This window comes from Ascaphus truei, chromosome 4 (assembly GCF_040206685.1).
Source record: "Ascaphus truei isolate aAscTru1 chromosome 4, aAscTru1.hap1, whole genome shotgun sequence".
Taxonomy (NCBI): domain Eukaryota; kingdom Metazoa; phylum Chordata; class Amphibia; order Anura; family Ascaphidae; genus Ascaphus; species Ascaphus truei.
This window is the reverse complement of record NC_134486.1, coordinates 133,097,098-133,114,086: the sequence shown is the minus strand read 5'-3', so window position 1 is coordinate 133,114,086 and position 16,989 is coordinate 133,097,098. Positions and strand designations below refer to the sequence as shown.

At 44.7% G+C, this 16,989-nt stretch overlaps 2 protein-coding genes across 6 annotated transcripts in view; one reads left to right on the top strand and one right to left on the bottom strand.

Annotated features, from left to right (window-relative positions):
• Window positions 1-16,989, bottom strand: part of LTBP1 (latent transforming growth factor beta binding protein 1) — a 415,460-nt gene that overhangs the window by 281,890 nt on the left and 116,581 nt on the right. The gene's annotated exons all lie outside the window — the stretch shown is intronic.
• LOC142493104 (uncharacterized) lies at window positions 3,684-7,942 on the top strand. Its single transcript, XM_075596616.1, has one exon. The coding sequence runs from the start codon at window positions 5,572-5,574 to the stop codon at window positions 7,405-7,407; it is 1,836 nt and encodes a 611-aa protein (XP_075452731.1). The 5' UTR covers window positions 3,684-5,571; the 3' UTR covers window positions 7,408-7,942.

Here is a 16,989-nt window from a genome sequence, read left to right as displayed (position 1 = left end):
GAATTATACATTGTCACACGCTTTATATATACAAATAATAAAAAGGGGGGGGAATGTAGTATTTATTGCTGCTTTAAGTATTGTTTTGTATTTCCCTCTGCCAGTCCTTCCCTACCTCATCTGCCATCGGCCGCGTCCAGGGCGAAGCTGAGCGCACGTGCCCGTCAGGGCCCTGCGCTCAATTGCTTGCCGAGACAAATATTTTTGTATTTGCCGTGCTTGCCCTGGTCACGTGCGTGGTTCAGCCAATGTGGGCGAACCGCTCACGTGACGTCACGGACCCGCCTCCCCCCCCCCCCCACACGCAACTATCGGACCAGGAATCGCCCAAGCAACATGAGAGCCTGACGTCACGGCGCTTGAGCGCCAGCGAGCTCGCTCTTAGCCTGGACGAGGCCTTCAATTTTTATCTTGGTTTTACATCTGTGTTAAACTCATGGAATCTTTGTAAATCAGTATTGCTGACCTGACGAAGAGAGGAGAACTCTCAAAAGCTTGTCTTATTATATCTATTGTTAGTCTAAATACAAAAGATATCACCTGATACTGAAGTACTGATTAAATATTAGGATACCAGAAGGGATCTCTCTTAAAACAAAAGCTTATGACTGGAAAATACTAGAGCAGTGTGTTACAGGATACCTCCACCTGCTTAAAAAAAATGACATTTATAGGTAGCCAAGGTCAAGCTGCAGAGCTGCATTTCAGCATAGTTTTTATGAGATTTTCATATTGCCATACTTTAGACAGTGCATCTCATTGGTTTGCAAACCAAATACATCTAGTCTGCAATCTGGCGACTCTAATAAAAGGTGAATTTACAAGATTAAAAAAATGCTACAACAAGCTATAAAAACGTAATTCTGTGCTTTTAACTTTCCGACTTTCCCATTCTCTGCTTTCCATTTCTGTTTCTATAATGGCATTTAAAGTAGGTCATATAAGTAACAAAGTGTTGCAGATAGCAAACATCTGTTTTACTCAGGAACATTTCTGCTATTACAGACTACATTTTCCTTATAAAATGTATAATTAACTACTTACCAAAATATAAGGCAGGGGTGCGCAAACTGGAGGGCGCGAGATTTGCTGGGGAGAGGGGGGGGCGCAGCGCTTAAAGAATCTTCCCCAAAGCATTTAAATTAAATGTCAATGAACGCACGTGAGGCCTCTGTAAGTTCCCTTACCTGATCTCCGGCGGCTCCTGGCGACACGTCGCCATGGCAACGCGGCATCAAATGCCGCAGTGGGGTCACATGATGTCTCGTTGCCATGGTGACGCGACATCACATGACATCGTGACATCAGTAGAGGCTGGAGAACAGGTAAGGGGGGAGGGATGTGAGCAGGGGTGGGGGAGCAGGCAGGGGGCGCAGACTGAAAAGTTTGCGCACCCCTGATATAAGGAGTGCGACTCATATTCTTTATCTTCTATGTTATACTTGAAACGTTTCAGGTCAGTTTGATCCAGTCTTGAATATTATCTCCCAAACCTAAGTATTCTGATTCCCGCAATGGGACATTAGGTCGCGGCAGCCGCATTCAGGCACAGAGGGATACGTCACCGAAGCTGCTCTACTGCTGGACATTAAGCCGCCGGCCACTTCACCAAGGTAAATTCATTTAGTAAGGTTTTTAGGGTAGGGGATTAGGGTAAAGGGTTGGGTTTTTAGGGTAGGGGTTAGTTTTTTGGGTAGGGGATTAGGGTAAAGGGTTAGGTTTTTAGGGTCAGAGGTTAGGTTTTTAGGGTTTGCGGTTAGGGTAAAGGGTTAGGTTTTTAGGGTTTTGGATTAGGGTCAGAGGTTAGGTTTTTAGCGTAGGGGATTAGGGTAAAGGGTTAGGATTTTAGCGTCAGGGGTTAGGTTTTTAGGGTAGGGGATTAGTAGAAAGAGTTAGGTTTTTAGGGTAGGGGATTAGGGTAAGAGGTTAGGTTTTTAGGGTAAAGGGATAGGTTTTAGGGTAGGTGATTAAGGTAAAGGGTTAGTTTTTTAGGGTAGGGGATTTGGGCAGGGGATTACGGTAAGGGGTTTTAGGATAAGGGATTACGTTTTTTAAAGTAGGTGGTAAGGTTAGGAATTAACCTTGTCGGCGAACCAGATGACGGTGAGAGGACCCTGCAGTGCGGTGAGTAGTGGCTAAACACGCTTATGATTACATGTCCAATAATGCTCAGGAAAGGGAAGTAATATCCTCTGGAAACAAATGAGCTACTGTAAAAGCTGTAGTAACACTTCCCCTAAATAAATAAGTAAATAAAATAACGACATATTATATGTATAGTGGAAACTGTTTGCTTTTATTGCATCACCATATTGGTTACATTTTATCATTGGAGCACTAGTTCCTCTTGCCCCCCCTGCTCATTTTTTTAATATACAGGTGGGAAATAGGGGGTTCCAGAGCTGAACCCTGTTAATTTGAGCTCCGGAGACCCGAGACACTTACAGAAGAAGGTGCCGCTGTTTACATCCTGGTATTTAAATTCCCTGTGTCACGTGGGCTAATAGAGCTCCTGGAGGGGATGCTGCTGGCGGCACCATCCCCTGTACTTATATCTGGAGGCAATGTAGAACCCAGTGACTTGGAACGGCGCTAAAACAACAATTAAAATGTGAAGAAAATATATAGAAGAAATTATAGGGTGTAGCTAAAAATATTCTCAACCTTCACAGGGAATATGTACTGATTCCCTTACAAGTAGTTAGGATCCAGGGTAGGAAGGGAGCGATGGCATCAGGAACACCCAAAACGATAAAAATAGGATAATAATAGTGCAGCAAGTTAACCAAAAAATATATTCAGCAGTGAGAAACTTGGCTCTAATAGATTGCCTACTTACAACAAGTAAGGTAAAATACAGCAAGTGGTAAGAGATGGTTCGTGGGGACTCCAACTCGCAGTGACAGGTAGATGTTACAGCAGCAAACACTGGTAATGGACTAGGTGATGTGTTCGTGGAGATTTCAACTCGCAGTCAAATACGTGCAGTCAAATTCATGCAAAAACAGGGAGAAACCATAGTGTTGACCAGAAAAAACACCAAACTTTATGATTAAAAGCACATAAGACATGTACTCACAATATAGCATGAGATCAGGATCACATAATGTTTTACTCGAGGCAGTAGGTCAGCTCTCGAGATGTTACAACTGCAGTCCCTTCAGTATCCCTCCACGAGGGTGCCCCCTCGTCCGGTCGCTGGTGGAGAGCGTCTGACGTCACGTCCGGGCCTTGGACTGACGACTTCCGGCTGGAGCGGATGGAGGAAGGGACGGTAGAGTCGCAGTGTCGACGCTGTGCCTTCAGGGATGGAGCAGCTATCCAGACTGCGATTCAGCTGTGCTGCTACTCGGCTCTACGCGTTTCGCTGTATGAAACAGCTTCCTCGGGAGCAGTAATCACGTCCCCAATTATACCTTATATCTATTATACATATTTACATACACACATTATTATATATTTATACTTATAAGTGTTTAGTATTATATGCCAGCCTATGTTATATTGTATTATATGTTCTTAATATTGCTATTAGATTTTTTACTAATCGATGTTTCCTTTTTCCTCTCTCTCCCTCTCTCATGAAATGAGTAATTTTATCGTAATTTTATGTTTCTGAGTAATTGTATGTATTGGATTAAACGTTATGTCTTTTTAATATACCATTACAGTCATACTGTCAGGATTGCCTAGACCTCCTGCCTAGCCATAGCTTCCTTGTCCACTGGGTGTGCTGCTGTCTTCTGTTGGCTCTGGGTTCCTCTGTCTGTCTGTCTTCTTGTTGCTCCTGTCTCTGTCCTTTATAGCTTGCTTCCTGTCTGTTGCTTTTGCCTTTGCTTGCTAGTCAGACTCCTGCAGTATGCTCATGCCTGTCTTTGATCCTGACCTGTTTCCTGTACCTGTACCTGTATTTGAGTCTGCTCACAGTAAAAGCCCTTGCTAGTAATCTGGCTTGTCCCTGGTTATTCCTGCTCCCCGGTCTCAGTCCCTGCTCCCTGTTCTTAGTCCCTGTCCTGCCCCGCCTGTCCTGTTCCAGTCTCCTCGTTGCCGACCTCTGCTTGTACCTAACTTCGCTGCCTGCCGCCTGCCTCGGACCCCTGCTTGTACCTGACTTCGCTGCCTGCCGCCTGCCTTGGACCTCTGCTTGTGACCCCTACTACGCTCGTGCTGTTCCGGCCACCGAGATCCTACCCGCCACAGGAGTCTCCCGTGACAGAAAGCAAAGGCCACTTCTGGATCTCGCTGGAACAGATTCTTCTTCTGCCTGCACCCTTTCCTGCCTGCTGCAGCAGACCACATCCGCATGGTTGAAGATAAGTACTTTCGTTTCTTTTTTGGAAATCCAAGTTGGGATTTTGAAAGGTTTTTTTGTCGTTGCTGCTAAGTGTTCTGCAAGAATTATTGCGTTCATAACGAAAAAACATTTTTTTTCTGAGACTAGAACTGTTACTACCGACTATTGCAGCTTTCTTTGAGATGTTTATTTTTGCAAAGGTTTCTGCAGGGTTTTTTGTGCCACTTTCTCCCTGAGAAGAATTCCCTATTATAAAAAAGACCCTTCCCTGCAGTACCTGTTTTTGCCATTTTGAGACTTTCATTACCTGGACAAGAATTGTCTCTGCATTGTGGGTGGGCCACTGCAGATTTTCAGACTCACATTTCTATTTAGGACGGTTACCTTGATTTACTGCTGTTCACAGGGTCTTCATTTCAAAAGACAAAAGTGCTCCCATTATTTTGTTGCTGCATGCTTTGATTTTCTTGCATCTATAGTTTTTCATATGATTGGTTCTAAGGTTTCAGGTTTACCTGCAAGTTCCCCTAAAGTTTGTTTCTCTGCAACATATGATATCCCTACGTCTGATATCAAAGGTTTCAGATTTGACTGCAGGGTTCTCTGTCTGATATTCCTATGTCAAAAGTTTCAGATCTAACTACAAGTTTACTCTGGATTAGTTTCCTGCTGTCTATGATATTTCTATGCCTGATATCAAAAGTTTCAGATTCAACTGCAGGTTTTCTTTGTCTATATGATATCCCTACGCCTGATGCATAAAGATTTAGATGTAACTGCAGGTTTTCTCTGTCTGTCTGATATCCCTACGCCTGATATCAAAGGTTTCAGATTTGACTGCAGGGTTCTCTATCTGATATTCCTATGTTCAATGTCAAAAGTTTCAGATCTAACTATAAGTTTTCTCTGTATTAGTTTCCTGCTGTCTATGATATTTCTATGCCTGATATCAAAAGTTTCAGATTCAACTGCAGGTTTTCTTTGTCTATATGATATCCCTACGCCTGATGCATAAGGATTTAGATGTAACTGCAGGTTTTCTCTGTCTGTATGATATCCCTATGCCTAATGCCTAAAGATTCAGATATAACTGCAGGTTTCTCTGTCTATGTTTTTTCCTTGCATTTATAATCTCTGTGACTGATGTTAAAGTCTTTAAGGGTCAGCTCTCCTATCTTGTGTCTCTCTGTGTCTAATATTCCTGTTGTTCATTCTAATGCTTCTGTTTTAAAGACACATTTCCTCTTTACTGGTGTCTTGGGAAGTGTGGTTTAATTATGGCTCCCACTCAAACAGTCTTGAGCAGTAAATGTGAACACAGTACCACTGATTCTTCAGAACTTCTCAAAGCAAGGAAGAAGAAGAAGGGAGGCATTACTGTGGAAGTTGCAGAAGGAATTAAGAATGAAAATTTAACCTCAGAGTCTGCATTTGATGAAAGAGATATGCTGCAGCTTAAGGCAACTCACAGACGTAGCCCAAGAATAGTGGAAGAGAAGAAAGATGCTCCTACTCGGACGCTTCAAGCTGCACAGAAAGCGATTGATTGTCTTTATGAACGTTTAGATAAGGAGCAAGAGGCCAAGATTGCACTACAAAGCTGTCTATCTTCAGCAATTGCTAAGTGTGTTCTCCAGGAGAAAGAAAGAGAGCAGTTGGAGAGGGACAGGGTAATCCTGTCAAGTAAGCTGGAGAAGGCCTATGCTGATAATGCGCAGTACCAGAATTTCATGGCTCAAGTTGGCGCAAAACTGGAAGCCTCTGAGGAGAAGAATTGCCACTTCAACATAGAACTACGTTCTTTGAGAGAGATCTTCGAAGGATTAAATAGCAGTTTTGAAATGGTAACCCAGAAGTGCAAGAATCTCTGTGTCCAGGTCAGTGAAGGAGATAAGAAACTCCATGAATTAGGAGAGGAGAAGAAGCAGTTGGCCCAGGAAAAGTTGGATATGCAGACAGCACTGCAGAATGCAGAGAGAGTGCTGCAAGAGGAACGTGTCTCCCTGGAGCGGCGCACTCAGGCAGAGAATATGCTGCAGAGTCAGCTGCGAGAACTACGTGCACATCTGCAGGACGCCAAGGAGAGATGGGTGAATGCTGAAGAGAGACAGCGAGTATTGCAGGAGGAAAGTTTCCAGACTGCCTACAAGATAAAGATGCTGGAAGAGTATTTGAGTACCCAGTGTGTCCCCAAAGAACAGCATGAGGAGCTGAAGGTCACACTGAGCATAACCAGAGCCTCGCTGGAGGAGGAGAGGTCTGGGAGAGCACGGCCCGGTTCTGCCTCCAGCAGAAAGTCTCTTTCAGACTCTGGTTCCACAGAGACATCCCCTCTCAGTCCTCCTGGAGACGTGGGGGAAGTGGGCGACCTGAAGGAGTTTGTTCTGCGCCCCGCGCCACGCGGTGTCACCGTCAGATGTCGGATCAGCCGAGACAAGAAAGTGATGGACCGAGGACTGTACCCCACCTACTACATGCACCTGGAGCGGGACGAAAACCACAAGCTCTTTCTTCTCGCTGGGAGGAAGAGAAAGAAGAGTAAAACGTCCAACTACTTGATATCTATTGATCCGACCGACATGTCCCGGGAGGCGGGCAGTTTTACTGGCAAACTCCGATCCAACCTAATGGGGACCAAGTTTACAGTGTTTGACCGCGGTGTTAGCCCAGCCAGGGCTCAGGGACAGTCGGAGAATGCAGCGTCCCGGCAAGAACTGGCGGCTATTTGCTATGAAACTAACGTCCTCGGGTTTAAGGGTCCCCGGAAGATGGCGGTTCTCATTCCCGGAAAGAATTTCAATCACGAGCGCATCCCTTTCCAGCCACACAATGATTCGGAGAGCCTGCTGTCTAAATGGCAGAACAAGTGTCAGGAGAACATCATCGAGCTGCACAATAAGGCCCCCGTGTGGAATGATGACACTCAGTCTTACGTGTTCAACTTCCACGGGCGTGTCACACACGCATCTGTGAAGAACTTCCAGATTGTGCACGACAATGATCTGGAGTACCCTCTGCCCACTGACAAGCCACCAGAGGTGGGTCACCTTGAGTCGCCGTTTCATCAAGGCCTCCGGGAAGAGCCTGGAGGATCGTCCGGAGAACGCTCCTGAGAGGGGGGAGTAATGTCAGGATTGCCTAGACCTCCTGCCTAGCCATAGCTCCTTGTCCACTGGGTGTGCTGCTGTCTTCTGTTGGCTCTGGGTTCCTCTGTCTGTCTGTCTTCTTGTTGCTCCTGTCTCTGTCCTTTATAGCTTGCTTCCTGTCTGTTGCTTTTGCCTTTGCTTGCTAGTCAGACTCCTGCAGTATGCTCATGCCTGTCTTTGATCCTGACCTGTTTCCTGTACCTGTACCTGTATTTGAGTCTGCTCACAGTAAAAGCCCTTGCTAGTAATCTGGCTTGTCCCTGGTTATTCCTGCTCCCCGGTCTCAGTCCCTGCTCCCTGTTCTTAGTCCCTGTCCTGCCCCGCCTGTCCTGTTCCAGTCTCCTCGTTGCCGACCTCTGCTTGTACCTAACTTCGCTGCCTGCCGCCTGCCTCGGACCCCTGCTTGTACCTGACTTCGCTGCCTGCCGCCTGCCTTGGACCTCTGCTTGTGACCCCTACTACGCTCGTGCTGTTCCGGCCACCGAGATCCTACCCGCCACAGGAGTCTCCCGTGACACATACTTTTAATATATCATTACATTCATACTTTTTAAGTGTTATTTAAATTGTTTTAAGTACTATTTATACATTTTAAACTGCCGTGTTTTGACCACAGAGATTATGTACCCCTTTATGGGGAGAACCTGTGTGTAATTAATTAGTTCATTGTTTTTAATTAATTATTTAATTGTTTGTACCATATATACTATGAACCCATTGGGGACGTGATTACTGCTCCTGAGGAAGCTGTTTCATACAGCGAAACGCGTAGAGCCGAGTAGCAGCACAGCTGAATTGCAGTCTGGATAGCTGCTCCATCCCTGAAGGCACAGCGTCGACACTGCGACTCTACCGTCCCTTCTTCCATCCGCTCTAGCCGGAAGTCGCCAGTCCAAGGCCCGGACGTGACGTCAGACGCTCTCCACCAGCGACCGGACGAGTGGGCACCCTCGTGGAGGGATACTGAAGGGACTGCAGTTGTAACATCTCGAGTGCTGACCTACTGCCTCAAGTAAAACATTATATGATCATGATCTCATGCTATATTGTGAGTACATGTCTTATGTGCTTTTAATAATAAAGTTTGGTGTTTTTTATGGTCAACACTATGGTTTCTCCCTGTTTTTGCATGAATTTGACAGCACGTATTTGACTGCGAGTTGAAATCTCCACGAACACATCACCTAGTCCATTACCAGTGTTTGCTGCTGTAACATCTACCTGTCACTGCGAGTTGGAGTCCCCACGAACCATCTCTTACCACTTGCTGTTTGTTACCTTACTTGGTGTAAGTAGGCAATCTATTAGAGCCAAGTTTCTCACTGCTGAATATATTTTTTGGTTAACTTGCTGCACTATTATTATCTTATATCTGGAGGACCAGGAGGTTCCAATGCTGAGATTAATGCGGCTCAGCTCCCGCGACCCCCTGCTTTCCATCTATGTAAAAGCTTGGAGGTAAGGGAGCCCGGAACAAAATAGAGTGAGTCAGCAATCCTATGGTTAATTACGGAAAGAATATTAAATAAGTGCCGGAAACCCGAGACCCCTAAATCCCTCACAGAATGTTTATACACTAAAGAGGAGGGAATACGCACTCAAATAAGAAAAGAAAAGGAGCAAGTGAAACAGAACAAGTAATTTACTGTTAATCTGCAGCAAAAGCAGACACCATGCACTAAGTGGATGTAGCAGAGTCCTCCTACCCTGCTTCCGGCGTGGGGAACTGCTTCTGATGCCCATTTTGGATTTGGAGCGCATGTGCAGTGTTGCCAGCACGGTGGCCATCTTAGATTGGCTCCGTAAGGACTGAAGTGGGACTACAAGTCCCAGAATACTCGGGGGGAGGGTTTAACACATGGGCTGATCCAGCCAATAGAATTCATGCAGCCTAAAAGAAAAGGATATCCTCTGCGGGCAGAAAGCCAGCGAGTCAGTCGCGTGGGAGCCAGGACAGGAGTAGGTAGTGTACAGGGAGCAAGTGGCTTCCTGGGCTACGCCTAGATACTGCCCCTTAGGCCCCAGATAGGCCCTGAGCCAACCAAAGCTTCGTATTGTAGGGAAGGCCCCAGATAGGGACCCTCCTCACCTTATCAGTACTGCTACACTGCTGCAACGGTGGACAGACGTCCACACAGTGGACTGCGGTCTGGGACCAGGCTGCAAGTGTTCAGAGACATTGTGTGAGACACTCCTGCACCGCGTGGAGGCCAAGAGCCTTAGGCAAGAGGGGATTACTGTCGGAGGCCCCGCTGCGTGGGACCTGTCTCAGCAAGTCTGCAAGCTGCCCCTGGTGTACTGGAATACCCAGGCCGGTATTACACGTGCACCAATGGCTCCAGTGCGGCCCGAGGTAACCGCTGCTTTGCATGCAACCAAGAAGGTCACTTTGCACAGGACTGTCCGAAGTCGACCACTCCCACCCCCGGAGCCATGGCCTTCACAGTTTTCCCAGAGGAGCAGCCGTCCATGTCCTTGGATAATGCCCCGGCTGCCAATCCCGAAAAAGAGCACCCACCGGATGCCTACAATCGAGTAGGACCTACCGCCATAGTACGAGTACTACAGGAGGGAATATACGGCTCCACTTTGCTAGACACTGGGTCTCAAGTGACCATTATCTATCAGCCCTTTTATGATCTGCACCTTCGGCATCTGCCTGTGCAGTCGGCAGAGAAAATGAAGTTATGGGGCCTTGTAGTGAAGATTACCCCATTGACGGAGTGATTCAAGTACGGCTCTATATACCGCAGCTTAACACCAACAAAACTCACCCCAAGGAAGTGGAAGCCTTGGTATGTCCGAACCCCGGGAACACCCAAATTCCCCCATCATATTAGGAACTAACGCTGATGTGATGCGAGCCCTGATCCGGGCCTACCTACAAGAAGCCGGAGAGTTACCCTTATCGTCCCTGCGGATTTATCCAGTCTTCAAGGACAAGTGCTACCGAATCACTGCCCAAGAAGGGTTTGGACAATTCTTCAACCTTGAGAAGGGGTTGACAGAGATTCCCCCAGGGGGAGTGAGGCTCATGGCCACTGTACCTAACTGAAAGGAAAAAACCTGGGCACTGCGGATTTCTGCTTAGAATTTTTTTTTGTGAGCCAAAGATGTATGACGTTTCGGCCTCAAGGGCCTTTTTCAAATGCAAATGGCATAGTGGGATTTGAGAAAGGCCCTTGAGGCCGAAACGTCATACATCTTTGGCTCACAAATAAATTTTCTAAGCAGAAATCCGCAGTGCCCATGTTTTTTCCTTTCTATTAGATATTGGAGTACCTCACAGAGATTCCTGAATCAGGAGCACCGGTATTTATATTTCTTTTTGCTTTTTGGGGAGTGCAGCATTACTCTACAAATTTGTTCACTGTACCTAAATACCCGGGTAGGGAAGAAAAAAACTGGTACTTTTCACTAGAAACCCCACCTGATGAGGATGCAAAGAGTGTTCAAAGTGGTGCCAGAAATGAAGGAGTGGAAGTCCTTGCTTCCTCGTCGGTTCACAGTATCTTTACAGAACATTTAGCCTTACCCTATCTGGTTTGACGTGTTCAAGCACTGGGTCGAATATACTCCGTTGAGCAAGTGGAATCCCTAGCGCATGTAAATGCGGGAAGCACCTCCCAGATTGCAATTCGACTTCGGGGAATAGTCCTTACCACCAGAGTGGAAGAAGCGACTGACCGACAAGCTGGCGGAGCACCAAGAGGTGTTCTCCACCAGTGAAATGGATGTAGGCAGCAGCAAGAGTGCTCAACATACGATCCAATTGAATGATGCCACCCCATTCCGAGAGCGCTCCCGACGCATAGCTTCCAGAGATGTGGATGATGTGAGGAACGTCCAGAAAGAGGTGGAAACTGCAGGCATCGTGACTGAGTCCCGTAACCCCTATGCCTACCCTATCGTGTTGGTACGAAAGAAGAATGGCTCCATGCGGCTGTGTGTAGACTATCGTACCCTGAATCGGCGCACGGTCCCGAACCAATATACATTGCTGGGGATTAAAGAGATCCTCAGTGCCCTGGCAGCCAGTGGTTCAGCATGCTGGACTTGCGGTCTGGGTACTATCAGGTCCCCATGAGCTCCGAGGAGAAGACAGCATTTGTCTGCCCCCTCTGTTTTTTTTCAATTCACCAGAATGCCTCAATGCTTTAGCGTGGCAAGCCTGAGCTTCCCACAAACAGGGGAGGTATATAACAGGGACATATCCCTGTTTAAATAAAGCAGCCTCAGAGCTCTGACAATCCAGCGGAGAGATAGTTAATTGCAGCCATTCAATTAACTAGTTTCCACCTGGACTAATGAGAGCTCTGTAAAAAGCCTCATGTGAGACACAGGAGAGGGATTCCTTAGCTTACATTTGGGCTGACAGAAGGAGAGCAGAAAAGCCTGCACACAGACACTGTCTTGAGCACAAAGGCTGTGCTGAGATCAAGACACCCAGAGACCTACAGTATATTTCCTAGACACAGAGGACCCTGGAACCTGCCAAAGACTGACATGGAGGGCGACCTGCTTAAGGTACCTCCTGAGACTTTGGGGTGATAGACTGGTAATTGGAATATCCCTCCAGTCCTGCGATAGGGTCTGGGGAAGTAAGTTAGCCCTTACAAAGGGATGGGAGTTTGTTATTTTGTTGTTTTTGTATGTTTTGCCTGGATAAAGGAACAGGCTCAATAAAGCCAATGTATAATTTCACCCTCATCAGTCTCCATTAAATATACCTCTGCACACATCTCTTACAGGGCTACATGTACAATCACACACAGTGCAGCGATGCGAGCTCACACAATATCAAAGAACACTGATATCAACTTAACACATGTAATGAATAAAGCAAGAAAATACTGTGCTAAATTCACAAAAGCAGAGGATGAGACAAAAACAAAGTGCGTGCTGGTAAACAGGATGGGTAACACTGGGGTAGGCAAACCAAAAAACGCAGAAAGGAAAAACACCACCAAAAAAACTGTAAAATAGTGCAGGAAATATAATGAAGCAAGGTAGAGACGTCCTTCACAGGAAAGGATCAAGCTGCATTTCAGACTGATCCTTTCCTGTGGCGGACGTCTCTACCTTGCTACTTTTTGCAGTGTTTTTCAGCTTGACATCTTCAGTTTGCTGGTGTCTGGTACTGAGATACTGGTATTCACACAGGTAGCCTGCGTATATTGTAAAAGGTTTTATTTGTGGCGCATGGTTTTTTTTTGTGCTGGTAAATTAAGTCTGGGCTAGACTACTCTAAAAATAGGAAGTTTATGGTTCTTTTTTTAGATAATATTCCTAATAATGTATTTGAATCTGTTTAATCGATTAACACACAATGGGTTGCGACCACCTTGGGGATCATTGGCAAATTTCTGGGGGTCACCAAAGGACACCCGCAGTGGTAATCTTCTGACTGAAACTACAGTAACAAACTTGAACTACAGCATCAGCAGCCTGTCTCCCATCCTCCGTGTCTCCCAACTTCCGTGTCTCCCTCCGTGACTCTCACCCTACGTGCCTCCCTCCCTCCATGTTTCTGACTCTCCATGTCTCCCTCCCTCCATGTCTCTGACTCTCCATGTCTCTCACCCTCCGTGTCTCTCACCCTCCGTGTCTCTCACCCTCCGTGTCTCTCACCCTCAGTGTCTCTCACCCTCCGTGTGAATCAGGTGCTAGCTCCTTGGGACCTTGGGGAAAGTCACATTATCTCCCCGTGCTTCAGGCACCAAAAGCATAGATTGTAAGATCTACGGTGGCAGGAAGTGTGTCTGTAACAATCCTGAGCACTATATTGTCATTGTGAAGCGCTTTGTGTCCCATTGTGAGAAAAGCGCTATATGAAATAAAGTTATTACTTATTATAGACAAAGAATACATTTTACAGCAAAAAAAAAAAAGAGAACAAATTCTGGCATCGCTGGCAAATCAAGAACTAAAAAAATCCTTTTTTAGAATACAGTAGGATGTGTTTAATAAGAAGTTAGCAAGACAATATTGTGAATATTTGACAATTAAATACTGCATTGGTATGTTTGTGTATATGACTAATTATCACCAAGAGAATCTGCCCAGCAGGTCTCTTTATCCTTGAAGTGCTTATGTGACCGTTAAAGTACCGAATCCAAAATGTTTTCATGTGGTCAGCAGTCGCAAATATTTCAGGCGTTCTTTTTTTTCCCCCTCCCCATTTATCATTTCCCAAGAAACAACATGTCAGCAGTGAGGCGAAGTAAAAGAAATAACACCCAGGTCTCCCACACATTAAACAGTATGGGACAATTGAGAGTAACTGGTGACCAGCCAATTAATCACGCTCTGTGCTTTGAATGATCATTAGGAGCTTACCATCCAGAGACCTGGGCCGGGTAACAATAGGAGTAGAGGAAAACTGTAAAGGGTAAGATTAATTGTCACTGTCACACGTAGACAGTTAGCATTCTTACAAGATAGAAAGCCTTTCAAGATTCATTTTTTCAGCTTACTTTCCTGTAGCAAACCCTTCCAAAATGGTTTCCAAAGCATGATGCCTTTTTTTTCCTCAAAAAATTCCAGTAGGCGAAGAAATGATTTGGGCTTCCATTGAAACTCCCTGCAGTTATTTAATTGATTCCTGCGTGTTTTACGGAGCTCTGTATCTCAGGAGAGGAAAACGGAACACAGATAAAAACTAGGTCTAAAGAACTGAGACCAGCATTTTCAGAAGTGTTTTAGCAGGCATGAATTCAACTCGCACATTGAAAAAGGTGGTGCAAACCTTACAAAGAGTTTTTCTTTTGCTTATAAAATGCGCTACAATAAATATTCATATATTTCTACCTAAATGAAAATGTAACTGATATTGTTCACCGGTAGATGACATGGCATGCCATGAGAAAGTAGGATTTTAGGAGGTGGAGTGTATTTATCATAAAATTGAACATAAAAAAAAACATTTTTTTGTTGTCGTGACACAATTTTTAATGATCGCTCAAAGTTTGAAAATATTACTTGATATTGGAGACTCTTGAATAGTAGTTATTGTTTATCTTGTTTCTTCCACACTATAATATAATTAAGTTTATCTACTGAATGCCCTCCCTATTTTACACAACCAACAAGCAAAGAGAAAGAGAAAAGTAAGATGCTTAAAGGAGCAAAATATTCAAAGCATTCAATATCCTACATCTGTGATATTGAATGTTGAAATTCAACTCTTAATTATATTTTTTATGAGTTTTAATGAGCTAGACTTGCTTTGATTTCTATAGCAGGTTTTAGCCACCTCCCCAGCAGTGCAAAATCTTTGTACCATTTTTAAACTTGTGATAATTTGTTGCTAATGTTCCCTGCAGTTTGAGTGGCAAACTGTAACAATAGACAATGTTACCGTAGTAATATAAGGATTGAAGCTCAAAGTCTGCCATTACGTGAACCCGCGGAAGCAAGATCTTTGCTGATCGATCACGTGGAATAAATCGATCGGCAGCTTAGGTAATTAGTATTAACTAAATAATAATAATAATAGCATGTTCTTGTATAGCGCTGCTAGTTGTACGCAGCGCTTTGCAGAGACATTTTGCAGGCTGTGGTCCCTGCCCCGTGGAGCTAACAATCTATTTTTTTGCGCCTGAGGCACAGGGAGATAAAGTGACTTGCCCAAGGTCACAAGGAGTCGACACCGGGAATTGAACCAGGCTCCCCTGCTTCAAACTCTCAGTGCCAGTCAGTGTCTTTACTCACTGAGCAACACCTTCTCCCTTAAGGTAATTAAATTACCTAAATTACCTAAAGGTAATTAAATGCTGCATATATTAAAACCAAAACAAATAAAAATTTTTTTTTTTTTTTTAAAGTGCAGCGAGTAATGCAGTAAGAGAACACGGAGGCAAAATGGAAGGTAACTAATAAAAACTGCCAAGTCTCAATTTCCAATACATTCAAAAACATTACAAACAGTTATACTTGACCAATTACTTAGAAAAGAGATCAAACCCCAAGATTTAACCAATGAAACTACCATCAGTTCATTTTGGACTTATGTAGTACTACACATTTAATCAAAGAAAAAGGTAACTACATTTTATGATTTTTGTATAACCAGACACAAAACAAGTTATGTCGCAAAAAACCTCCAACGTACAGTGTACAGCAAATAAAAATACCACTTGTGGGTACAGTTGCATGTCTCAGACAGATCTGTTACCCTAAGACAAAACACAAACAGGGGCGCTTTTGTAGCAAATGTTATGTATTATTAATGATTGTATGTATTAAGACAAACTTTGTAATAAAATTGGAAACAAAAAACTTTGCTTGTACGAGGTTCAAGCTTCTTTGCCCAGTTTAGGGGATGATGTTGGCCACTCGAAGAACGGGCTGATGTTTCCCTCTGGGTCACCGGAATTAGAGCTGCCTCCGGGGCCGATGTTGTACCGCTGCCCTTGGCTCTCCTGTTGTCGCGCATGTCCTCTGGGTTGCTGTAGTAAGGGGTGTTGCGCCACTACCTGGAGCTTTGCTCGTGCTGCGGCTGGCGTCCTGGATGTCTCCTGCTTGCTCACCAGTGTCCTGGATGTGACGTAGTCTCTACGTATTTCCGGTGTCCCTGGTTGGGGATTACCCCAAGAGCTGTTCGTGCTCAACACTGTATGATCTGTACAAGTGGATACAACTACTGCTCAGGCTTCAGTTTTTGCTTCCAAAATTATTACTGACCAACAGTCCACAACTGCTGACTTGGATACGTCAGTTGGTTATAGATAAAAAATCCAACGCGTTCCAGCGTAACTGCGCCTTCAGGGATATAGTGAGGCACTGTTAGATCCTTGTTTTATACACACCTATGTGTTTCTAATCTCATTTCTAATTGGTAAGTGAGTTTATTAGATAATTACTCACCACACGTTCGTTTTGTCTGTTTACACGTTTGGGATTGGTTTCTCTCCACTGTGATGTGTATGCCGCAGGGCTAGCATCGCGGCTCTAAACGGGGGAAGTACCAGTACTCACCCCATCTCCCCACCACTGCTGGAAAACGCCTCTAGGGGAGTGCCAAACAGGGAGGAGGGATGTATGGGATACTGTATCCGCCCCCATCCTGGCTCTGCGTGCCTGCTTGTGGGAAAAAACTTTGCAATAATCTAATAGTGGCATCTCAGCTATGTATTGCTTAGAGAATTGTGAACGTCATACCTATATTTAACCTCTTATGACCACATGTAATGGGGGCCCAGACATCTCCACCTCAGCCAGCCTATCATCCTGGATGTCACCGGAGAAGGCTGAATATGAAGCACAGTGCCTGTCCCCCATGCCTATGATCACATATAAGTTAAAGTAAATGAAGATACCACATTTGTCAAGCAAAATTGTTAACAAAAATCATGTAATCATTATATATTGTTCTATGTTCATGAATTTATTAAAGTATAATAATGCTATAAAGTCTAATGATTCAAAAGTAAATTATTTATAAAAAAAAGTTATATAGCGAAACTGGGCAGCCCTTTAACAAAAATCAAAACATACAATTTTATTGGTTAAAAAAAAAATATATATATATATATATATATACATAAC

Coding starts and splice junctions, on each gene's coding strand:
- LOC142493104 (XM_075596616.1), top strand. CDS start 5,572: ATGGCTCCCACTCAAACAGTCTTGAGCAGTAAATGTGAACACAGTACC.